General features: G+C 42.3%; 1 protein-coding gene across 1 annotated transcript in view; it reads right to left on the reverse strand.

Moving 5' to 3' along the window:
- The window catches only part of csmd1a (CUB and Sushi multiple domains 1a), an 880,611-nt gene that overhangs the window by 128,220 nt on the left and 726,706 nt on the right, over window positions 1-25,685 (reverse strand). Inside the window, exon 6 of the mRNA XM_068028481.1 lies at window positions 3,639-3,833. Coding sequence (XP_067884582.1) covers window positions 3,639-3,833 — 195 coding nt within the window. The remainder of the gene's footprint in view (window positions 1-3,638; window positions 3,834-25,685) is intronic.

The raw sequence follows: 25,685 nt of genomic DNA on the forward strand, positions 1-25,685 counted from the left end.
TCCTCCAGGCGGCAAGAGAAAGGCAGGAGGTCCGCTTCTCCAGCGATGGCCCGCCTAACCAAGCAAGCCTGGATGGATATTGCAGAGGAAGTCAGCAGCAGTGGGGTCATCCCCCCCCCCCCCCGAATATGGGTACAGTGCCGCGAGACGGTCAATGATCTCCTTTGTTGTCCCAAGGTGAGTGCTCCATAACTCTCTCCTTTTTAGGGATTACATGTGGCTGCGCACGAGGAAGTGGGACATGGGGAGGGAGACACCACAAAGGCGCTGACAAAAGGGGTTAAACATCACCTCATCCTGACAGATGCATGACTGCATCTCGGTCACAGGCCACCCTTTTTCACACCTCATCCCCATAATTCCCCTGAGAGCTTTTGGGAGGATGAGCTATATGATACCCCAGTAGGGGACAAGGGGCTGCTATTAGCAGAACTGTTATGTTGATCTCTCTGCATAGTATGACTATTGCCCTCTTTCCACTTGCAGGACAAGAGAGCCCGTAACTACAGGGGGACATTGTGGACTGGTGGACACATCCTAGAAATAGGGATCCACGGCTGAGAAGGCAGCACTGGAACTAGTGGGGACCCAGGAATGCCGCTCAATAGAAGATAGTGAGACTGGAGTCTTTGCACAAGAGAGTAAGGATTGTATTCCATCAACATACAGATCACTTCTGGAGACCCCCCCCCCATCATGCCTGGTTGGCATGATGAGATCTGCACATCCTAACCCACACATGATTGTGTTCTCTCAACGACGCAGGAGACTCTCGCAGAAGGGGCACATAATTTCACCTCTGATGAGGGGGAGCACTCAGAGGATGCACCATCCCGTGACTCTCCTTCACCTTCCACCAGTGCAGATACTTTCACCTCAGTGGGTTTCCACTCGGCTGTAGAATCAGGATTACAAGCTGGTGAATGCAGAACACTTGCACCTGAGCAGCTGCCTGAGGCTGACACAGCTGAGGCCACTGACAATTGAAGGACTGTGAGTGGCCAGGCCCATGCAGAACCCCAGGCTAATGGTGAACCTCTGGAGTCCTCCAGGCCTCAGGCAGCCAGAAGGCGGCCACTGAAGTCATCACAGGCCAAGGAGCAGCCTGATCAGCAGCCTGCCTCCAGCCCAGCTGCTAGCAATGGGGTCACACCTTATAGAAGCACTTGTAAACATATAAAGAAAACCACCTAGATGCACTTAAGATTTCACGGGTGTTTGAAAGTTGTTTTCTCATATAAATTTCTTTTGTCTTTGAAACTAACTTTAGTTGTGGGAAATGATGATTCCATCTTGCCTGAATTGTGAGCTGCTGACTTCACCCTTCCCCCTTCGTGGCTGCCAATGTAGGCACAACCCTCAGTGTCTCCCATGCGCCATAGCGTGGTTACGTAGGACGCTAGGCACGAAACACAAGTAGAAAGGAGGCAACAGACTGAATGCATTGAGGGGTCTTTATTTATTTTACTCTGAGAGTCCATCATGGTGGTTGGAAGCGGGTAAGTATGAGACTGTCTCTTGCCTCCTTGGCCCATTGCTCAATATGCCTAGTCTCTGGTGCAAGGGGTTCATCATCCAGTGCTACTGCTCATCACCCTCCTCCACATCCTCCTCGTCGGTGGAGGAATGGCATTTAATCATGTCCTCGTCACGCAAGGCCTCCTCCCTCTGCAGTACTGGATTGTGCAGAGCACAGCAGACCACCACTATATACAAGACTCTTGCTGAGGTATACTGCAGGGCACCACCGGATCAATCAAGGCACCAGAATCTCATCTTCAGCAGCTCAATGGTCGCTCGGGTGGAGCTGTGGCAAGTGTTATACCTCTCCTCTACTGCAGTGTGAGGGTTTCCCATGGGGGTCAGTAGCCATGTCTTCAATGGGTAACCCTTGTCCTCGAGAATCCATCCCTGAAAGCGAGCGGGGGACCTGAAAAGCTGCGGCACCAGGAACTGTCAAAATATGTAGGTGTCATGGCTGCTTCCCGGGAAGTGGGCACTCACCTGCAGGAAATGCTTTTGGTGGTTGCGACCAGTTGAACATTGATTGAATGGAATCCCTTCTTGATGGTGAAGGTGGATGCCTGGTCCATGGGAGCTTTGATGGCCACATGCATGCAATCTATCACACCTTGCACCCGGGGGAACCCAGCGATGGCCCCGAATCTGATGGCTCTCTCTGCCTGACTGTCAGGGTAGCACATATAGCTGCCAGCCCTCTTGAACAGGGCATTGGTCACCTCCTTATTGCAGCTGTGGGTTGCTGCCTGGGAGACATGTCCTCGGTGGATCCTTGGAAGGATCCAGATGCGTAAAAGTTAAGCGCCACTGTGATTTTCAAGACCAGGGGCAGAGGGGGACCATCATACCCCATAGATCATAATTCATCCTGCACCAAGGGGCGCAAGTCGGTGACGGCCACCCTGCAGAGGCATAGTCTTCGCTGACAACACTGCTCGGACATTTGGAGGTAGCTGATTTGAGCCTGGTACACACTCTGGCACAGGTGGCAGGGTGCTGTTGCTCTCGTCGTTGAGCTTCACGGCAGGCGCAGCTGCCTCCTGGCTCTCCCTCTGTCGGAGGGTTCACAAAGACAGGGTGTATTAGACCCATGCCAGGTGATCAGTGGGCCTCCAGAGCACTGCCTTTGCAGAGACAATCCTGTCTTGGCAGCTTTCCCATTGCTACTTCTCCCGGCAGACGCGCCGGTTGTCACAGTGCCCACCCTTGCTGATAACAGTTTGGCCACCTGATGTAGCCATCCAAAACCAAGCCCCCCACCCCTATCCCCCCACAGACCACACAAGACCCAGCCCACCTGGTACTGCCACCGAGACCAAGAACACCCAGTACTGTTACCAGAGACCCAGCTCACCCAGTACTGGCACCCAAGACCAAGCCCACCTTTGCAGAGCCCACAACACTGCAGTCTGACAATGACAATGGCCTCTACTCCCCCTTCTTCCCCTATGTAGTGCTGGTCATGGCTGCCTACATCATGGTACTGATGCCTTGCCTCGGTGCCGAAAGCTTTTAATGACCAGGGTTCCAAAGGTACATGAGAGCTGCCCGTTGACCACTTAATACAAGTCCCCCATTGAATTGCTTACAGTTACATGATAATATATTAAAACTAAATGTTCTACAATTTAAATAACACTCCAGTCGTGTTGGGGTGGCAATGCCGCTTTGGTGCTTTCCTGCCGCTGACTAAATCCAGACCCAATGTCATAACGTTGGAATTCTGAGCAAACTCCTCCGACGCTATTCTCTGCAAACCCACCCCACCCCCCCCCACCACACCGCCCTTCCTGCTCTATATGGCCGCAATAAATTCAACCCCATGTGTGAATGTTTAAGCAAGAAATTGTTTGTCAGTGTCTGCATGGAATTGCTTCACAGGGATACATAAACACATTAACTCTAAGACTGGCAAATGGTTTTAACACAAGAACCACAACAGATGTGTTAAAATGTCTCAGAATCCAACAAAGAACATATTAAATGCCAGTTGCCTGGGGACTTAAAATCATAGTGATAAATTGTGTTTGTTAACATCTTAAACACTCACTGGCTCTTAATAATACATGTTTGCACCTCCATGGATTTTGCATGAACAATGTTTGTTGTGAGATTACCTCTGCAAAAGGGTGGTGGAAAGTCCCACGATGCTCCATTTCCTGGGCTAACAATGCAGGTCAGTATTGCGTGACCCTCCAGGATATAGCCTGTGACACAGGTGTAACGAATTTTATCCCCAATATTGAATCTGGTGCCATGTAGAACTCCTTTTGGTATTACGCCTGGATTGCCGCATGTGTGACTTGGCAAAACTGTGGAAGAGAAGAGATCCAAATGGACAATGTCAGTCATCATTACTTGGTTGAATTTGCCATAAAATAGATCGAGGTCAGTTGAACAGTTTGCATTGCGGAGTAATCATCTTAAAGAAAACTCATCGCATTGACTGATTTGGGGGAAAAAAATTATTGATTGAAACACTACCCTGAAAATATCTAAGAACATAGCCATGCATAGACTAAGCAGTGTTGGAAGATTCACAGAAGGAAAGCAATTTCAGGTCTGAGATTAAAACTTCACATGCTCTGACACTTAATGAAAGGAATTGGAGCTGGCTGCCACGTTTGGTAGACCAGGTCACATGGCCAAAGCCTTGAACCTGGGTTGTAATAATGCAACTGGGAAGGAGCATTTAATGCAATGCAAAAGCTCACTGTCTTTGGGTAGATTCCACATGAAACTAGACCATCATTATAGGCAGGAGAGTTGAGATACATTTGCTCGATGGGACAGCATTTTGGTAAACTAAGATGCCAATTTTTTAACATGCTATCCTAAAAAGGGTACCTTCTAAAATTCAGCACTTGAATTTAGTCTTTAAATAGTAGCTTGTGAAATGCTATTTTAACAGAAGTGTTAACTGTGACTGGTCAGAAATTAATCATATTTATTTATTATAGAACTTTATATTGGATTTTCTTGCGATTTGTAAAGGCATGCATGGATATGAGACTAACATCTGTTATGAGGCTGATGAAAGGTCACAGACCTGAAACATTAACACTGCTTCTCTCTCCACAGATGCTGCCAGACCTGCTGAGTATTTCCAGCACTTTCTGTTTTGATATCTGTTATGAAGCTGTCAGCCAACAAAGTGCAATTGTGCCTTTTATTGTAATGACAAAGGCTTATGAAATTTGGACTCAAGAAACTCTGGCTGTAATATGGAAAGATGTCAAGCTGTCCACAGGGTGTCTTGGTAAAGGTCAGGGTGGGGTGAATGGGGCTTTAAACTAAGCAGTGAGACATATTTACCCATCCTTTCCCCAGTTGTTAACTTTTTCTGGATACATTGAGAAAAAGATGAATGCATAAACACTCAAAGTAGATAGACAAAACCTGATAAATAACTTTTTTACAGACACTGCTATCACTGAGCGTTATTTAAGTATACTTTGTTATTTTTTAATACAAGGAGGCAGAAGTTAATTGTTCTGGAATGAAGTGAGATCTGCTTCATTGAATTTATCCTTGAACCTTTACTTTAAAATGATCTGAATCGTAGTTCATCATCTAGATTACAAAGTCTAATATTGTTTATTCTGAATCCAAAATGTAGTAGGGCACAAGAGGGCTCTTATTGAGGCAGTAGTCTATTATATTACAAGGGTTCAATCTATGGAAAATGCTAAATGAGCAAAACCTGCCTAAATCAACTCACACTCCAGTTCTTTTTGAATGGGAACTTTGTGACAAGAGTAGTCTTTGGCACAGAGCACAAGCAAAATATCTGGAGCAAATCTGTTGAAATAGCAGCACATCAAATTCCCTTGTTCATTATTTTAACAGCAGTGTTAACCTTTTATTTAAATGGATTAGTTTGTGGCTTAAAATAGAAAGGAATTTTATGTGAATGCATGAAGTGTTTGCATGCCAATATTCAAAGCAGCCTAATTTGAAGGCATTCAAGCTTGAATGATATTTGTTTATTGCCCCTGGTAAATTTGGATTGTTATAATTTCCATGCTGTATATATCTCTTTCCATTAATAAAAGGTCATTTCATCTGTAATGTTGCTGCTTATGCTACAATAAGGAAGTCATTTTTTTTGCAATCTGAGAAAAACAAGCACTCTCATTATAATCATATTACAGGAAACATTACCAAACTACTCATCCACAAGCAGCAACATGGCAACCTATATTAAATAGATGTTCCATGTGACCCAGATGAGAAGGTTACACTGTTCTCCGACAAGTTGTTTAACAGCCATGAAGTGAAAGCAAATTGATTACTATGATTGCACTTCAGGCATGGGCAGCTGCAAGTCTCAGGGAGCAGCTGAAACACCACTGCCTCTTAAGTTATTTAAAAACCTGGCAAGCCTGTGCAATGGCTGACAGCCACTTTTCTTCCTCTCCTTGATTTGATGACTGTGTAGAACACCAACACGTTAAGTGAATCTGATCTTTGTCTCATTTTTTGTTTTCCTGAAGCACATATTACCCACGCCAATACGGACCGCATTTTAGTTTTTGGTCTATGGAGCAATACGAATGCTACAACAAACTTTTTAAAACAATTACACAGTAAGCACATATGTTTGCTAAATTTACTGAGTAGTCTGTGACTTTGCCGCAGTTGGCAATGGGGGTGAAATTAAATTTGTGGGAGCTCAAAATGGGCAAAAGCAGATCCTCAGCCCATTATCCACCTCCACCTATACCAATGATTCAGTGGTAAGGAAAACTGGGCGGGTTCATATTGGGGGCAGGCTTTGAAGTTCATTCACGATTACTCCAGAGCATCAGTTAAAGTGGGGAAAAGGAAAGCAAGGATTCTGGAACTAACTTGGAGATGATGTTTACAGTGAAGTGACATGTCAAGATTAATGGTGGGCAGGAGGCTTTGCTTTTGGGATATTATTTCAGTTCAGTTAGGGTGTGGTCTGTGTTCAAAGCAGTTGGGTTTGTCGCCTGCTGAAAAATGCCCAGCTCCTCTTTCACTACCTTTTTGAAAAGACCCTGTGAATTTAGTGTGAGAGCTAAAACCCCCGATACCGCATTTCTCCTGAGTAGTGCCTGGAAAACCTGCCAGATTACTTTGACGCCATCTGAAAAGAAGTGCTCCAGAAATGGGAATAGGATGTTATGGGAAGCAAGGGAGGAGATTGCTGGGGCCCTGGCAGAGACTTTTGTATCATTATTAGCCACGGGTGAGGTACTGGAAGACTGGAGGATAGCTAATGTTGTGCCTTTATTTAAGAAGGGCAGCAAGGATAAGCCAGGGAACTACAGGCTGGTGAGCCTTACATCAGTGGTGGGAAAGTTATTGGAAGGGATTCTGAGAGACAGGATTTATATGCATTTGGAAAGGCAAGGTCTGATTAGGGATAGTCAGCATGGCTTTGTGCGTGGGAAATCATGTCTCATGAATTTGATTGAGTTTTATTGAGGAGGTGACCAAGAGGATTGACGAGGGCAGGGCAGTGGACGTTGTCTACATGGACTTTAACAAGGCCTTTGACAAGGTCCCACATGGTAGGCTAGTCCAGAAGGTTTGAACACATGGGCTCCAGGGTGAGCTAGCCAATTGGATACAAAATTGGCTTGGTGGTAGTGGAGGGTTGTTTTTCAGATTGGAGGCCGGTGACCAGTGGTGTGCCACAGGGATCGGTGCTGGGCCCTCTGTTGTTTGTCATATATATTAATGACTTGGATGAAAATGTAGGGGGCATGATTAGTAAGTTTGCAGATGACACCAAAATTGGTGGTATAGTGGACAGTGAAGAAGGTTGTCTAAGGTTACAACAGGATATAGATCAACTGGGAAAGTGGGCAAGGGATTGGCAAATTGAATTTAATGCAGACAAGTGCGAAGTGATGCATTTTGGGAAGTTAAACTAGGGCAGGACATATACAGTGAATGGCAGGGCTCTGGGGAGCATTTATTTATTTATTTAGAGATACAGCACTGAAACAGGCCCTTCGGTCCACCGAGTCTGTGCCGACCAAGAACCACCCATTTATACTAACCCTACAGTAATCCCATATTCCCTACCATCTATCTACACTAGGGGTAATTTACAATGGCCAATTTACCTATCACCTGCAAGTCTTTGGCTGTGGGAGGAAACCGGAGCACCCGGCAAAAACCCATGCGGTCACAGGGAGAACTTGCAAACTCCGCACAGGCAGTACTCAGAATTGAACCCGGGTCACTGGAGCTGTGAGGCTGCGGTGCTAACCACTGTGCCACTGTGTTGTTGAGCAGAGAGACCTTGGGGTGCAAATACATAGTTCCCTGAAAGTGTCAACACAGGTCGACAGGGTGGTGAAGAAGGCATATGGGCATTATGGTCAGCATGGATGCAGTGGGCCAAAGGGCCTGTTTCTATGCTGTACAACTCTTTGACTCCATGACTCTAAAGCAGGAAAATATATAAAAGCGCCAGCATGTGAATCGGCAGCTGAAGGAAAATGTCCTGATGAAAGATCACAAGTAACACATTAACTTCTCTTTCTCTCTTAAATTTTAGTCACCTGCTCTAGAGATTGCACCAATCATATGACAGACTGTTTCCATATTCTATCCAATCAGTAAAAAATTAACTTATCGAATACAAAGTTAAAAAAGCATAAAGTGACAGTTATAAAAAGGTCTTGAAGTTCATATACAATTGGTTATAGGGAAGTCAGTAAACAGACCATATTTATTTTACTCCCCTCAAGAAATTATGCTAACAGCACTTTTGTGCAGATATGGATCACTGAATATTTGTTATTATTCAAATTTCTCAATTTGCCTAATTTATTCAGATATGGGAATTGTGATAAATTCTTAACTCCTCTCAATCCTCAGTTTAAGTAAAAATGTATGAATACATTGTTTCAGTGATGACACTGATTGTATTTAAATGTATATGTATATATTAAAAATCAATTTTTAGAAAAGAAGTAAAGCAGGAAAAATTTTACTCTTCCTAATGGTTCACTGCCGGAGCTCAGCTGGTCTAACACTTATTCATATTTGTGTAGTTTTCAGCAATCAATAAAGTCAGGGAACCAGAAATCTGAATTAAGATTGCTTGGGCTGCAACTGACCAGAATTTCTAACTTTAATTCCTGCTAACACCATCTGGAACTTAATTTCTTTATTGGTTTCATGGGATGTGGGCATCACAGGCAAGGCCAGCATTTATTGCCCATCCCTAATTGCCCTTGAGAAGGTGGTGGTGTGCTAACTTCTTGAACTACTGCTTTCCTTCAGTGCTTTTAGGGAGGGAGTTCCAAGATTTTGATCCAGTGACAGTGAAGGAATGGTGACATATTTCCAAGTCAGGATGGTGCATGACTTGGAGGGGAACTTGCAGATGGTGCTGTTCCCATGCTTCTGCTGCCTTGTCCTACTAGATGGAAGAGATCATGGGTTTGGAAGGTGCTGTTGAAGGAGCCTTGGTGAGTTGCTGCAGTTCATCTTGTGTATAGTGCACACTGCTGCCACTGTGCATCGGTGGTGGAGAGAATGAATGCTTAAGATTGTGGATGGGGTGCTAATCAAGCGACTGTTTTGTCTGGTATGGTGTCAAGCTTCTTGAGTGTTGTTGGAGCCGCACTCATCCAGGCAAGTGGAGAGTATTCCATCACACTCCTGACTTGTGCCTTGTAGATGGTGGACAGGCTTTGCAGAGTCAGGAGGTGGGTTACTCGCCACAGAATTCCCAGCCTCTGACCTGCTCTTGTAGCCACAGTATTTATGTGGCTACTCCAGTTCAGTTTCTGGTCAATGGTAACCCTTAGGATGTTGATCGTGGGGGATTCAGCGATGGCAATGTTGTTGAATGTCAAGGGGAGATGGTTCGATTTTCTCTTGTTGGAGATGGTCATCGCCTAGCACTTGTGTGGCGCACATGTTAATTGTCACATCAGCCCAAGCCTGAATATTGTCCAAGTCTTGCTGCAAATGGACAAGGACTGCTTTAGTGTCTGAGGAGTTGCAATGGTACTGAGCACTGTACAATCATCAGCAACATCCCCACTTATGACCTGAGGATAGAGGGAAGGTCATTGATGAGGCAGCTGAAGATGGTCAGGCTTAGGATACTACCCTGAGGAAGTCCTGCAGCAATGACCTAGTGCTGAGATAATTGGTCTCCAACAACCACAAACATCTTCCTTTGCGCCATGTATGATTCCAACCCATGGAAAGTTTTTCCCCGATTCCCACCGACTTCAATTTGGTTAGGCCCCTTGATGCCACACTCGGTCAAATGTTGCCTTGAATTCAAAGGCAATCGCTCTCACCTCACCTCTTGAGTTATGAGGTCAGGGCTTGGCGAAACCCAAACTGAGCATCAGTGAGCAGGTTGATAGCACTATCGATAACACCTTCCAGCACTTTGCTGATGTTTGAGAGTAGATTAAGGGGGCAGTAATTGGCCCAAATGGATTTGTCCTGTTTTTTGTGAACACTTGGGCAATTTTCCACTTTTTCGGGCAGATGCCAGTGTTGTAGCTATACTGGAACAGCTTGGCTAGGGGAACAGTTAGTTTTTTCTGCAGCACAAGTCTTCAGTACTACAGCTGGAATGTTGTCAGGACTTTGCAGTATCCAGTCCCTCCAGCCATTTCTTGATATCACGTGGAGTGAATCGAATTGGCCGAAGACTGGCATGTGTGATGCTGGGGACCTCAGGAGGAAGCCGAGATGAATCATCCACTCGGCACTTCTGGCTGAAGATGGTCGCAAATGCTTCAGTCTTATTATACATGATAAAGCCTGTAAAGAATATGAAGGCATTAAACTACTCTTGCAGCCATCCAGACTAATGCAAGATCTAACAGCAAAATTTAAGCCCCTATTTATAACCATACTTACACTTGTGGTCAACTTATTTAATATGCCTACAAGCAAGAGCTGCACAACTCATTCATGCCTGTGGTCTTTGTGTATTATCGGGTCACATTCCAGAGTCAATGTCTTTGTATTAAGTATCCTTATCATATGTTATACAGGGGTGATGTTGGTGTAGTGGTAATGTCACTGAGCTAGTAATCCAGGGACCATGGCAGCTGGTGGAATTTAAATTCAATTAATTAATATGTTCAATTAATTTAAAAAAGTATGGAATTGAAAGCTAGTCTCAGTAATAGTGCCATGAAACTATCATTGATTATTGTTAAAAACCCATCTGGTTCACTAATGTCCTTTAGGGAAGGAAATCTGCCATCCTTACCTGGTCTAACCTACATGTGACTTGAGACCTCTGGCCTGGTAGGCCTAGCAAGTCATTCAGTTGTCAAGGGTAATTACGGATGGGCAACAAATGCTGGCCTTGCCAGCAACACTCACATCTCATGAAAGAATAAAAGAAAAAAACTTGCAAGTCAATTTATTGTTATGAAGGTGCTCCATTTTTAAAATGTCTTAAGACTTCTGTTAATGATTATGGACATTTGTTCATTTGGAAAACTGAAAACATTCCATGGATGTGTTTTTTTTTTTACAAGGGTCACTTGGAGGACTCTTGAGCTTTGTGTTTAAAAACCTTTACTGGATGTCACATGCCTTAAGCTAAATAAACAACAGGATTCTTGGTGGCCAGGGGAGTTGTTCACAGAGAAGTGACATGTCAAGATTTATGGTGGTCAGGAGGTTTTGACTTGCTGCTGGGGTGTGGACTATTTTGAAGACAGTTGGATGTCAGCTTGCTAAACGAGAAGACCAGTTCATCTTTTCTCCACCTCTCTAAAGAACCCTGCAAATCCATTGTGATAGTTGAAACCGCTTATGCTGCATTTCTCCTGGAAAGCCTACGAGCCTAATTCTCGACATCTCCAGAATGAACTGCTTCTGAAAAAAATCCCAGTGACCAGTCTCTCTGCACCTGGATGTCAGACCAAAGGACAACTGATATCCTTCCATATCTTCTCTGTTTCTTTCAAGAATTAACAAGCATTTGGACAAAGTTTTTTTTTGTCTTTTTTTAAAGTGAATCTCTGCAAAGAAAACCTCTATTTTTATTTTAACCTGTGTGTATGTTGGGTATCTAGAAGGGAATATCTATTTACATTCATATTTCAAACTGTGTGTTAATGCTTTGCATCTTTACCGGATAAGTCTTGTTTTATAATAAACTGATAATTCTGTTGTTTATTAAAGAAACCTGGTTGGTGTATTTTATTCTGGGATAAAAATAGAGTATATGATTGGCTGTATCGGTAACTGGGTAAACATTTCAATATATGTTGTGACCTGTGGAGAAGTGGAACTAGAGAAAGATAGTGCACTCCTCCTGCTTCAGTTGTAACACCATTTAAAAGTGATTATAATTCAGATATGTATATTGTATTGAACAATGGCCAGTGATCAACATTTCTGAAAATAGCTATAAACAATGATGCTTGGAAAAGTAAGTATTTATTTGCAAGTGACTTTTCAACAGCGAATTCTATCTTTTCAAGCAACTATCTAATTACCTTTTAAAAGAAATAGTAGCCTCTGCTTCAACAACTGTTTGTGGCAGAGAATTCCATATGCTCACCATTGACCATGTAAAGAAATGTTTTGTCACCTCTCCTTTAATCCTTTTTTGTGATCATCTCGAATTTGGGCTCTCTCATTTCTGTCTCACTGACAATCTATTGCTACTTACCCTCTAATCACCCTTCATAATTTTAAAGATGTCTGCCATGTTATCTCTTCTGCAGTTCTGGTGATAAAGGGCCTTACTTTGTAAGTGTTTTTGTTTTCAGAGCTATTGCCTTTCATCCCTGATAACGTTGTCCAGGATAGGAGCATAAATGCAGCTCACTATAATTTTTTTGTCATTACATTAAGTTTTACCATGAAAGCAAACAGAACATTACTTTTTAGGTAGTACATTGTTCTGGGCTGGGTTTTCGAAGTTACTTGCAGAGTATCTGCATTCAGAAAATAATGCCTTGTACAGACACCACAATAGGGGTTGATTACAAAGAATAACTCAACACAAAAGTTACAGGCACCAAATAATTTGATGAGCCATGGGGGCTGATAAACTATTTCAATAAATAATAAACAAACTATTAACTTTTGTGGATTCCTCTTTTCTGACAACTTGTGTTCGCTGATTTATATCAACAATAAAATTGTACAAAGAGTAAAATTCTTCACAATCAATGACACATCGATCCACAATCCATTCCATATACTGTGCTAATGAGCCTGTTTACAAACAAACATTAGGAGAAACATATATACACCTTTCTGTTTGATTATTCAATGCACTTGCATAGCCATATGTCATGAAATTGGGTAAAGGATCTTCATCTTCTTAAATAGAATAGTTGCAATAATGTGATTGATCTGTTGTAATTGTCTGTTCAATGATTTTCCATCACCGATCCTATTAAATTAAACATCTTTAAAATACTTTAAGCAGACACTACCTGGGCCATTTTTGATAGTATTTGATATTGCTGACCAAATAACATTGTGAGGACTGGGCAGCACAATAGGCTAAGTACATTGTCATTTCACATATTGGACCTGGGTTTAAATCAAGGCAAGGATAAACCACATGATAATGTTGAGGTGTAGACCCTTGATCAGAATGGGATAGCTGAATGAGTTCAGAATTGATCTGAGTTACCATTCAAAATAACTCCTGAAATACTAGTTGCATTATCAGAGACTGAAAACATAATAGTACCCAAAGGTTTAAAATAAATGAGTACAACAGCAATCTGCACTGCAAAGCTGCCATATGTCATATGGCATGGAGATCTGAACCTTTGAAGCAATGACAGATTGTGTAATTTCTAACATCCCCCTGAAACTAGTTATCACAATCTTGAAAAAGCTGCTAATCAAAGTCTATTATTCACTCAAAAGTAAAGAGCGTGGACTGTACGGGTTGAAAGGTGGCAAGTTGTAAGCAAGTGTAAAACTGATTACGTTTGCTTGTCAAGTTAGAGAATAAATGTGCTGACACACAGATGAGATCAGCTTTTTATTATTTGCTGTTTTCATTCATGGGATATGAGCATCACTGGTAAGGTTAGCATTTATTGTCTATCCCTCATTGTCCTTGTGAAGGCAGTGGTGAATTATCTTCTTGAATACAAATGAATGCTTGCTAGGCCACTTCAGAGAGAAGTTATGATTTAATCACATTGCTGAGAGTCTGGAATCACATATAGGCCAGAGAGGGTATGGACGGCAGATTTCCTTCTTTAAAGGATGTGAGTGAATTAGATGGGTTTTTATCACAATCTGGTAGTTTCATGGTCACCATTACTGGTACTAGCTTTTAATTTCAGATTTATTTAATTAACAGCTATGGTGGGATTTGAATTTGTGTCTCCAGATCATTAATCCAGGTCTCTGGAATACTAGTCTAGTAACATTGGGCTACCATACTGTAATTTGAATACATAAATATTTTCACATTTTCTTTTTGTGCTTGAAACAAAGAAGAAAATATTCTGTTGGGGCATGCAAAGCCACAAACTACTTTGTTTTACTCTGACATGCCCCAGCTGTAATGATATCTCCTGCACTGCTGGGAGAAGGGAGGAAGTAGAAAAGGCATGGAAACATTTTCACTTGTCTCTGAGTGCAATATAACTGGCTCTGCAACTGCTGAAATTTAGGCTCATCCCTAAAAATAACCAGTTTGCTAAAAAGAAAGATAAGACCCCTCCAACAAATAAAAGTTATGCTTAGTCTGATGCCCATCTTATGCTACATGAATTGTGTCTTCAGCCACCAAGAGCACCAAATATAAGAAAAAATTCAAATTGGCTTTATTTATTCCCAAACTAGCTCTTCCATTTGCAACTTTTTGCCTTTATATAGTGTCCTTAACATAGTAAAAATGTCTTAAGGGGCCAAACTATCCCAAACATCCATAGGAGTGTTATCAGACAAACTATGACATAGAAGCACATAAGGAAATATTAGGGCAGCTGATCAAACGCTTGGTCAAAGATCTAGACTTTAAGGAGTTTCTTAATAGAGGAGAGAGGGGTGGCTGGATGGAGAAATTTAGGGAGACAATTTCAGAGCTTAGGGCCTGGATAGCTGAAGATTCATTCTATCTGTTGAGGTCAATTTCCTGCGGGATTTTTTATTTTTATTTATTTATTTCGATATACAGCACTGAAACAGGCCCTTTGGCCCACTGAGTCTGTGCTGACCAACAAACACCCATTTATACTAATCCTACATTAATCCCATATTCCCTACCACATTCCCACAATTTTTCTACTACCTACCTACACTAGGGGCAATTTACAATGGCCAATTTCCCTATCAACCGGCAAGTCTTTGGCTGTAGGAGGAAACTGGAGCACCCGGCGGAAACCCACGCAGTCACAGGGAGAACTTGGAAACTCCACACAGGCAATGCCCTGAACTGAACCCAGGTCGCTGGAGCTGTGAGGCTGCGGTGCTAACCACTGCGCCACTGTGCCGCCCATGTAGGATCTTCATGCCTACAGGCTTCTCTGGCTCCTATTTTCCCACATCATTCTGAAATACCCGAAGCAGGCAGCTTCGCCTGCAGCTGTGCTTTTGTTGCTAATGTGAACCTTAGTGCAAGGCCCGGCGAGGAACAGACTGTTACCAGTGGTGCAACCAAGCCATGGTAATGATCTAGCCCTCGGTATTTGGGTGCATGGGGGCTAGTAAATTTGGCTCCATCATCTTCAAATGCAAATAGCATAAGAAATATTACAGCTGACTTTCAGTGAAGCAGGTTTCAACAATTGCTTCTGAATGTCATCCAACCAACTACCAGTCAGTATTATGTAATAAGAATGGCACCGAGCCCAAACACTAGTCCTTTGTATTGCAGAATTGGTCAATTTATGATGAACTTCTGGTACATTCAACGAATTCCAAGTAATGAAGGAACTGATCAAGAATGGATCCTTTCTATCCATAAGTAACTTAATAGCAAGACATAGGAATGAACGGCCACAAATGCAGTATGGCAGATCACGCACTATAGTCATTAGGCTGAAAAGATTATTGTTTTAAATAGTGAGTGATAATTGTATCATTTATGCAACTGCAAAGAATCAGGGATGTCCTGGTACAATGTCCAATCCATAGCCTGTATATCAGATGCTACATTTACAAACATTACTCATTGTAAATTAATAATTAATAACTCCTGCATTGATGACAGGGCATTGGTGAGACCACATCTGGAGAACTGTGTACAGTACTGGTCTCCTTATTTAAGGAAAGATGTAAATGTGTTGGAGGCAGTACAGCGAAGGTTTACTAATTAAGTATTAACTTAATTAGTAACTAATTACTAATTAAGGAGACTAATACCTGGAATGGGCGGACTGTCTTGTGAGGAAATGTTGGACAGGCTAGGCTTGTATCCGCTGGAATATAGAAGAGCAAGAGGCGACCTGATTGAACCATATAAGATCCTGAGGGGTCTTGACAGGGTGGATGTGGAAAGGATGCTTCCCCTTGTGGGAGAATCTAGAACTAGGGGTCACTGTTTAAAAATAAGGGGTCGCCCATTTAAGACAGAGATGAGAAGAAATATTTTCTCTTCGAGGGTCGTGAGTCTTTGAATTCTCTTCCTCAAAAGGCAGTGGAAACAGAGTCTTTGAATATTTTTAAGGCAGAGGTAGATAGATTCTTGATAAGCAAGGGGGTGGAAGGTTATCGGGGGTAGGTGGAAATGTGGATTAATCAGTTCAGCCATGAACTTATTGAATGGCGGAACAGGCTCGAAGGGCTGAGTGGCCTACTCCTGCTCCTAATTCGTATGTTTCTATGCTCATATATATATGTTCGTATATTTTAAACATCCTCAGTTTAGTATGGACAACCAAACACCAGGTGTCAGCTGCCTGCAGAACACTAAGGGCAGTCACAACCTCAAGCAATATGGGTTTTCAATTCTTTCACAGATAAGACCTGAGCTGCAGTTTGTCCCAGAACTTGGTGGTGAGTGAATGTACTCCCCTCCCATCTTCTCACCTGGCCCCAAAAGGTTTATCCCCTTGGGAAAAAATAACATTGGAAAGAAATGAGTGCTAACCAAGCATAAGCAACCAAAAGGATGAAGAAGAATGGAAAGCATTCTAGCCAAAGCCACACTGACTTAAATCCATAACAGGTTCCACCTCACCAGCAATAGACCATTAAAATTAAGCAGAAAACAGACAAATGAGAAAATGGTGTGCAAAAAGTACAATCGCTTCAAATGCACGGTCCAGCACCAGCAGAGCCCACTGAATTTATTAAATAACATTCCCAGACTTGAAGTTCTACATATGGTTTAATCTGCCATCATAAATTAAGAGACCATTTTCTCCCTCGTTACCATCCCTCCACCTTACCCGATGCCCAAAGTGTCCCATGCTTTCCAATATTAGTCTGTGGTTTGGCTCTTTGGAGGATCCACCTGATGTTCTACCCCTCTCCTCTTTGGCCAGCTACCTGTCAATGCTCGTTGAGTTCTGGCAGCCTCCTGATACAACTTAAATGAGGCTGACCAATCAAAATGGTTCAGGATTACTAACTAGTGCAATAGAGCAGACGGACTGATCCCTCTGCTCATCACCCTACCTCATACCCAACTCTCCCGATGTGAGCTACAATTCAAAATTGGCCCTCACATTTCAGCAACAACAACTGTGCAGTGCAAGTTCTGTAAGACTGGACCTTGAATTTTCTGATGGGCAACATTTTAACACCAGCAGTGACCAGTTTGTTTTAAATAGTTATTCCCTGCATTAAAATAACTCCCGTATGGCATGTTTGCCTTCATCGGCCTAGGCATTGAGTACAAGACTTGGGACGTCATGTTACAGTTGTACATAACGTTGGTTAGGCTGCACTTGGAGTACTATGTGCAGTTCTGGTCGCTGCACTACAGGAAAGATGGGATTAAGCTAGAGAGAGCGCAGAAAAGATTCTCAAGGATGTTGCCAGGTTTGGAGGGCTTGAGTTATAAAGAGAGATTGGATAGGCTGGGTCTGTTTCCCCCAGAGCGAAGGAGGCGGAGAGGGGACATGATAGAGGTATATAAAATTATGACAGGCATAGATAGGGTTGATAGCCAGAGTCTGTTTCCCATGGTAGGGGTGACTAAAACTAGAGGGCATGGATTTAAGGTGAGAGGGAGGAAGTTTAAAGGGGATTAAAGGGGTAAATTTTTCACACAAATAATAGTGGGTATCTGGAATGAGCTGCCTGAAGAGGTGATAGAGGCAGGAACAGTAGCGACATTTAAGAGGCATCTGGACAGGTACTTGAATGAGAAAGGTATAGAGGGATATGGAATTAATGCAGGCAGGTGGGATTAGTATAGAAAGGCATGATGGTCGGCATAGACACAGTGGGCCAAAGGGCCTGTTTCTATGCTGTACGACTCTATGAAAAATTTCTCACCACAGTACTGATTTTAACTACTGGGAAGTACAGTCCTGGTGTTACTCAGCTATGCCCCACTTGGAAATCCATGCCATGTGGCTTTCTTTACAAGTTATTATTGTTTTGGGCTATTCGAAGAATTGTTATTGAAGCAGTATGTAATAATAATCAACTGAAAAACAACACAGCCTCTGGAGCAGACGGAATTCCTGCCGAAATCCTGAAACATGGTGGTGAGATACTCCTGGTGCGCTTGCACCACCTCATATACCTTATCTGGGAAGAAGAGAACATGCCAGGGAATCCGAGGGATGCCGTGATTGTAATCTTTTTCAAGAAAGGAGAATAATTACAGGGGAATCTCTCTGCTGTCTGCCACGGGGAAGATCATCCCATGGAATCTCTACAACTGCCTCATCCAGTGGCCGAAGAACTCCTCCCAGAATTGCAGTGTGGAATTTGTCCACTGAGAGGCACGATAGACATGATCTTCACTGCATGGCAAATCTAAGAAAAATTTAGGGAGCAGCACCAACCGTTGTATATCACCTTTTTTGTCCTCGAGAAAGCCTTTGACAATATGGGGGTTTATTGTGAGGGTTTAGGAGAGTCTTCCTCAAGTTTGGCTGCCCTCAGAAATTTGTCACCATCCTTCGCCTACTACATGACGACATGCAGACCCTAATCCTTACCAATGGGACCATCACAAATCCTACCTCAGTGAAGACTGACATCAAACAAGGTGTCATCGCACCGACCCTTTTCTTGATCTTCCTTGCTGCAATTTTGCATCTCACCTCCAGCAAGCTCCTGACAGAAGTGGAGATAACTCACAGGAAAGACAGGAAATTATCCTATCTTCATTGCCTCCATTCTAAAAGTAAGGTCACTCTAACCTCAGTCACTGAGCTTCAGTACGCAGATGACGCTTGTCAGTCAGAGACAACTCCAAGTCATCGGTGACCCTTCACTGAAGCATACGAGAAGATGGGCCTTACTTTTAACCCTCTTCCTCTTCCAACCCATTCCCGCAGCAGAACATCATCCTCCGTCGATCAGGATCTACAGCAAGACCCTAGAAAACATGGACCATTTCCATATCTTGGGTCTCCTCTCAACGGAGGCAGACATAGATGAGGAAATCCACCACCGCCTTCAATGTGTCAGCTCAGCCTTTGGCTGACTGAGGAAGAGGGTATTTGAGGAGAATGACCTCAAACCGGGGACTATGGTCATGGTGTACTGGGCAGCAGTTATCCCTGTGCTCCTATATACTTCAGCGACTTGAACAATCTATAACAGCCACCTCAATGCACAGGCGAATTACCGTCGATGCTGTCTCCACAAAATCCTTCAAATTCATTGGCAGGATAGGCAGTCTAATGTCAACATCTTCTCTCAAGCCAGCATTCCCAGTATCGGGGTGCTAATCATCCAAAACCAGCTTCAATGGGCAGGTCACATCACTCGCATGCCTGACACCAGGCTCCCAAAACAACTGCTCTACTCTGAGCTTCATGGCAGCAAAAGACTCCCAGAAGAACAGAGGAAACGCTTTGGGGATGTGCTTAAAGCATCGCTGAAGAAATTCAACATGCCCATTGACTCATGGCAGGGGTGGTGTAGTGGTAATGCAACTGGACTAGTAATCCGGAGCACAGGTTAATGCTCTGGGAGCATGGGTTTGAATCCCACGGCAGATGGTGAAACTTGAATTTAATTACTAAACCTGGAATTTAAAAAAAGCTAGTTTAATGGTGAACATGAAACCGCTGTCGATTGTTGCAAAAACCCATTTGGTTCACTAATGTCCTTTAGGGAAGGAAATCTGCCGCCTTTACCTGGTCTGGCCGACATGTGACTCCAGAGCCACCATAATGTGGTTGACTCTTAAATGCTCTCCGAAATGACCTAGCAAGCCACTCATAAATGCTGGCCTAGCCAGCGATACCCACATCCCACAAATGAATTTTTAAAAAAGTCACTGCTCCCTGACCACTCAACTGAAGAAGGTGCATTCGGGAAGGCATCAAGCACCTACTGAGATTTTGACAGGAGCATATGGAGGCCAAGTCCAGGCAGCAGAAGGAGTGCACAGCCCCCAAGTACCTCACCTGTCCAACTCTTCAAACACCACCTGCCCTACATGTGGTAGAGTCTGTGATTCGCGCATCGGACTTGTTAGGTATATTAGAACACACTGAACCGGAGTGGAAGCAAATCATCCTCGGTCCCAAGGGACTGTCGAAGAAGCTCAAAATGTACCTGACAGTTTATAGTTTATGGTGCAGAATTGAAAAAGAATCTATTAAATTTCACTGACTATTTTATGTTAAGATGTTTTCAATTTGAATTTGGTTATTGCACATCACACCTTCACATTTGAAAAATACATCTCAACAAGTCAAGAAAATGTATCTGCAGTTGCAGCTTGATAACATTTCTATCACTTTCCTTAGTGACCACAGAAAATTTGTCTTCAGATGTCTAGCTGTGTGACCACTTGGAGTCAGGGGAGAACATGTGCAGCACTGCAATCTGATTGGTATTTAATAATATTTAGTTGAGTTTCAAATGAACCTGATCTCACTATCTAGGTACAAGTACAGAAATGATGGCTTAGACAATAATGAGCAAAAAGGTCTTGTATGCACAGAAAAACTGTTTGCCATGTGGACGTCTATTTAGGGAGAAGATGAACTAACTACTGTTGTGATAAAACATCCTTACAGATGCATATCTGCAACTTCATGGTTGGCATTAAATCAATGGTCTTCAGATGTCTAGCTGTGTGACCACTTGGAGTCGGGGAGAACATGTGCAGCACTGCAATCTGATTGGTATTTAATAATATTTAGTTGAGTTTCAAATGAACCTGATCTCACTATCTAGGTACAAGTACAGAAATTACATTGGCTATAAAGCATTTTGGGACATCCTGAGGTCATCAAAGATGCTATATTAATGCGAGTATTTCATTCTTTTATTCTCCTGTACAGCGGTGTACAAAGGGAAAGAACAAAGTTCCCATTCTGAAGGGGAAGACCGGGTGAAGAGTTTATCATTGTGACATAGTCCCCTGCAACATCACCACTTTTTCAAAGTTACCTTATTTTCACTTTAGAACTAGGTTCATAGCACATGATACAAATGAACCCGTCTCCCATGTCAATGGCTTGCTGGAATAAAGTGCGTCATGGTAAATGTGGATTGAAAAGTTCCTGACATTTCTCAAATATACTGCAGCACGAGAGTCCGTCCCACTCTAATGCAGCACAGTGGCACAGTGGTTAGCACTGCAGCCTCACAGCTCCAGTGACCAGGGTCCGGTTCTGGGTACTGCCTGTGTGGAGTTTGCAAGTTCTGTCTCTGACCGTGTGGGTTTTCGCCGGGTGCTCTGGTTTCCTCCCACAGCCAAAGACTTGCAGGTTGATAGGTAAATTGGCCATTGTAAATTGCCCCTAGTGTAGGTAGGAGAATTGTGGGGATGTGGTAGGGGACATGGGATTAATGTAGGATTAGTATAAATGGGTGGTTGATGGTCAGCACAGACTCAGTGGGCCAAAGGGCCTGTTTCAGTGTTGTATCTCTCTATGACTCTAGTTTCAAATTCTTGTACAATCTCAAGTTCCTTTTTTGGTAGTTTACCACCAGCCAGGCTTACTGAAAGTCTCTACAATGATACAGCAGGAAATTATGACCACTGCAAAATTTGCCTATTTTTGGCTTTGTAGTAGTAAATAGCACACACAAATGAAGTTTAAAAATAGAACAAAGGGTAGAGAAGCAGCAGAATAGGGCCCGATTTTAACCCATCCACCTGCACAGTTTGTAATTAAAATGATCCAGGGGTACTTTAGATGTCCTCTTGACAAGAGTAAATTAAAATATCTGTTTTTTGTTGAAAGGTTATCGACCTGAGATGTTAACTGTTCCTCTCTCCACAGTTGCTGTCTGATCTGCTGAGTATTTCCAGTATTTTCCTATTTTATTCCAAAGAAAATTCACTTGAATATCACTTCAGCATATTTTCCTGAAGTCAACCAGTTTACCTGGTTTCTCAGTTAAAACGAAATTGCACTATTTCAAAGGATAATTGATTCTGTGACTCATGCCCCGATCACAGCTTTACAAGCTTAAGTATCGATGAGAGATTATTCAGCTCATCTTGTTCATCCTTCCATGGAAACCTATCATTCCTCCATCACATTTTTAATAGCCTCTTGAATGACTCAAGTATTTTGGATTTCACCACCCTATACAAAAGACCACATCAGGTAATTTTTTTCAAGAATAATTGCTGCACAATATTAGTTCTGAACTTTTAGTTTTTACCAGTTCATACTCATGGCTCTTTGTCCTGCAGTCATGGCTTAATTTAGATTTGCTGTGAATTAATCTTTTCCAACCCACTTCACATCTTGTATAACTCCGTACGATTTCCTTTCATGAAACCTCTTTGAAGCTGAAAAGTTCTTTTGACATTTTCTCTTAATTCTGTTCTCCGATATGAGGAATCCCTTTATGGAACTTTCTCTTCACCATTCCAGGGTCTCATCTCTGAGTCAGAAGGCTGTGGGCCCAAGTCATACTCAAAACACTTGAGCACATAATCTAGGCTGGCACTTCAGTGCAGTATTGAGGGACTGCTGCACTGTCAGAGGTGCCTTCTTTCATATATGTTTAACTGAGGTGCTGTTTGTCTTCTCAAGTGGACATTAACAATCCCATGGCACTATTTGAAGAACACGGGAGTTCACTCAGTGCCCTGGCCAACATTTATCCCCTTCAACCAGCATTGAAAACCGAAGAACTGGCCATTTCTTACATTGCTGTTTGTGAGCCCTGGCTGTACGCAAATTATCTATCACCTTCCCTACATTACAGCGGTGACTACAGTTCTGAGGTTGTGAAAGGTGTTACACAAATGCAAGCCTTTTTTTCTCCTTCTTGTTACGTGTTATGTCTCACAACTGAAACATCAAGGGAATCACCAAGAAGAACTGGTTTAAAGCTGTATGTCCCTACAGTTTGTTGACTGTAAATAGTACTCTCAAAAATCAAGGCAGCAAATACAATCGGGATTTGCTTCCCTGGAATGCTGAATCAAGGCTGTTAGTTAAGCACTGGGGAATCTTATCTTCAGATAGCCAACTGAGAATGATTGTTTTATTTCCAGTTCTTCTTTTCCCTCTCTTTTAATGCATTGTTTGCAGGCTAATGGAAGGGGTTCCAAGCAAAAAAAACCAAAAAAAAATTGCACTCTAATGTTTTCATGGTGACATATTTCTTCCAGAAGACATGATCCAGCGGCAGCCAGAAGTGAAAAGGCTATTGTGACAATGACAGTTTCAAGAGGTTTTACCTCCCTGGTGTTGTGGAGCTTGACAGCGTAATTCATCACTGCAAAGCTTTAGCTTCTATAACAGATTGCTTATTTACCATGTACGTGAAGGCAGCAATAACAGCAAAAGTTATATTTAGAAGTAACAACCAACAACAAAGCAACAACCCATATGAAAGTGATACATCTGCACTGCTCATATACAACACCTTGCGTTACATCATGCCTTTAACATAAGTGTCCCTAGGCACTTCACAGATCTCCTAAAGACAGCTGTACAATGTGATGTCTATTTACATCACCCTCATGTATGTGTCATATTAATACACAATATAATCTTGTAGCTATCTGGATGGCTTTAGGGAGAAATGCACTATCAACACTGGCACTAAGCAAATCACAGCAGAAAGATTTGAGGTTTGATCCTTAGGCACTGTTGAATTAGTTAACTACGGCAGCAGTCAACACACTATTTTTAGTCAAGGAAGGGGAACAAAGAGAAACAGTCAAGGATTCCACTACTGTTTGTTATTAGTTATCTTTTAATAATGTTCCTTGTTAATCTTACGGTCAAATTATCATTTTCAGTTACACAGAAAAGAGCTGATCTGCTAACCACTGAGATTAATAAACAAAAGATGCAGCAGTACAGTAGTCAGAAACTGTAGAGCGTTGTAATTAGGGAGTGGAGATTTATGTTAGTATTGAATGTACATTGATTGAATGTACATTCACCTTGCATGAGACAGTTATCAATCTAAATGTTAACTTTTTATTGAAATACATTAGACTAATTTTATTTGTCCATGGTGAAAGCATATTTGAAATATTGTTTGGAGTTTTCATACTTCATCTTCAAAAGAGCATTGAAGAGGTTTCAGTAGAGTAACAAGAATGACATTGACATCATAGAGTTAAAACAGAGAAACAGGCTACTTGGCCCAACAGTGTGGTAGTGTTTATCCTCCACAGGAGCAGTTCTCCTCATCCCATGTGCCCAGTCTGTTCACATATCCTTCTATTCCCCTTTCCTTCGATCACCTAACTAATTCAGGTTTAAATGTTAACATCGTCTTTGCTTCAATCACTAACTCTGGTGATGCTTCCACAGCCTCTCTGCTCTTCATCCTAAATCTCTTACACGAAATGTTATATCTAAGTCCTACAATCATTGCAAACAGTCTGCTTCCCTTCATCATTTTAAAAACCTCAATCAAATCACCCCTTAATCTCCTCTGTTTCAATGAAAAAGCTAAAATTTTTGAATTGTTTCTTCAGATTTGTATTTCCTCACACTCGCATCTCAATGAATCTCTTTCTATCTGTTGGAGCTGCTGTGTTAAAACTACAGTCGGAGCGCAAAGTGCTTTAAATAATGAAGAGCACCAAGATCTGAACTTGCTTTCATCTGAGAGGAGACATGATCCAGGTATTTAAAATGTTGAGCAGATGGATCATATTGATGAGATCATGTTATTTGACTTGGACTGCAGAACTGGTGGGCACAACAGTAAAATTAACAGGCTTTAGAATAGTTGAGAATAGAAGGAATATAATACCCAAACCCATACACAGAGTCAGAGTTACATGTTAAATTGTTAATGCTTTATCAGCTAATACTTTTTTTAAAAAAGGAAGAGGATCATTAACCCTTTGATAACAGGAATGAAGGTTCTCAGGATAAGCATGTGTTATAAGCACAGATGATCAATTGCAGAACAAGGTGGTTGCTGAATCTCTGGCAGATGAAAGTGTCATTCCAAGAAAGGCTACTGGGTCAAGGAGGAAAAAGGATGGCTGGTTAGACAGATATTCAGCACTCTAGTTTATTTCTCTTTGGGTGGTAAAGAGAAACTATGGAATCTTTCCTCAAGCAATTAAACGGGTTGGGCAATATCCATGATAGGATGGATTGCACATGGTCTGTGTTTGGAATAATTTGGATGAACCAAATAGCCTTCTAATTTCTACAGTTTGTTATGTTGTATCATTAGCTATTAAAAACCTGATCTTGCGCTCATGAGTTTTATGGCCTGGCAGAAGTGATAAAAATCATGCCTGGCTGATATTGATTGTGCATTGAATGAATGAAGTAATGAACTTGCATTTGTGCAGCACGTTGCTTCACAGCTAATAAAGTACTTTTGAGGTGTGGTCACTGTTGCAAGGTTTGAAAATTGACAGTCAATTTCTGCATTGCAATGACGTACGTGATCAAATAATGTATTGTAGTGATGTTTGGTAAAGGACATATGCTGGCCAGGTCACAGGAAGACACTTGAGAGGGCAAGTGGGATCTCGGTTTAACATCTCATCTGAAGGATGGCACCTCTGACAGTGCAGCGCTTACATGATGTATTCAAGTTACTATAATTGGATTTGAACCCACAACTTTCTGATTTAGAGGTGAGAATGCGATCGCCAAAAC

Source organism: Heterodontus francisci, chromosome 3 (assembly GCF_036365525.1).
Source record: "Heterodontus francisci isolate sHetFra1 chromosome 3, sHetFra1.hap1, whole genome shotgun sequence".
In the NCBI taxonomy this organism is placed as follows: Eukaryota; Metazoa; Chordata; class Chondrichthyes; order Heterodontiformes; family Heterodontidae; genus Heterodontus; species Heterodontus francisci.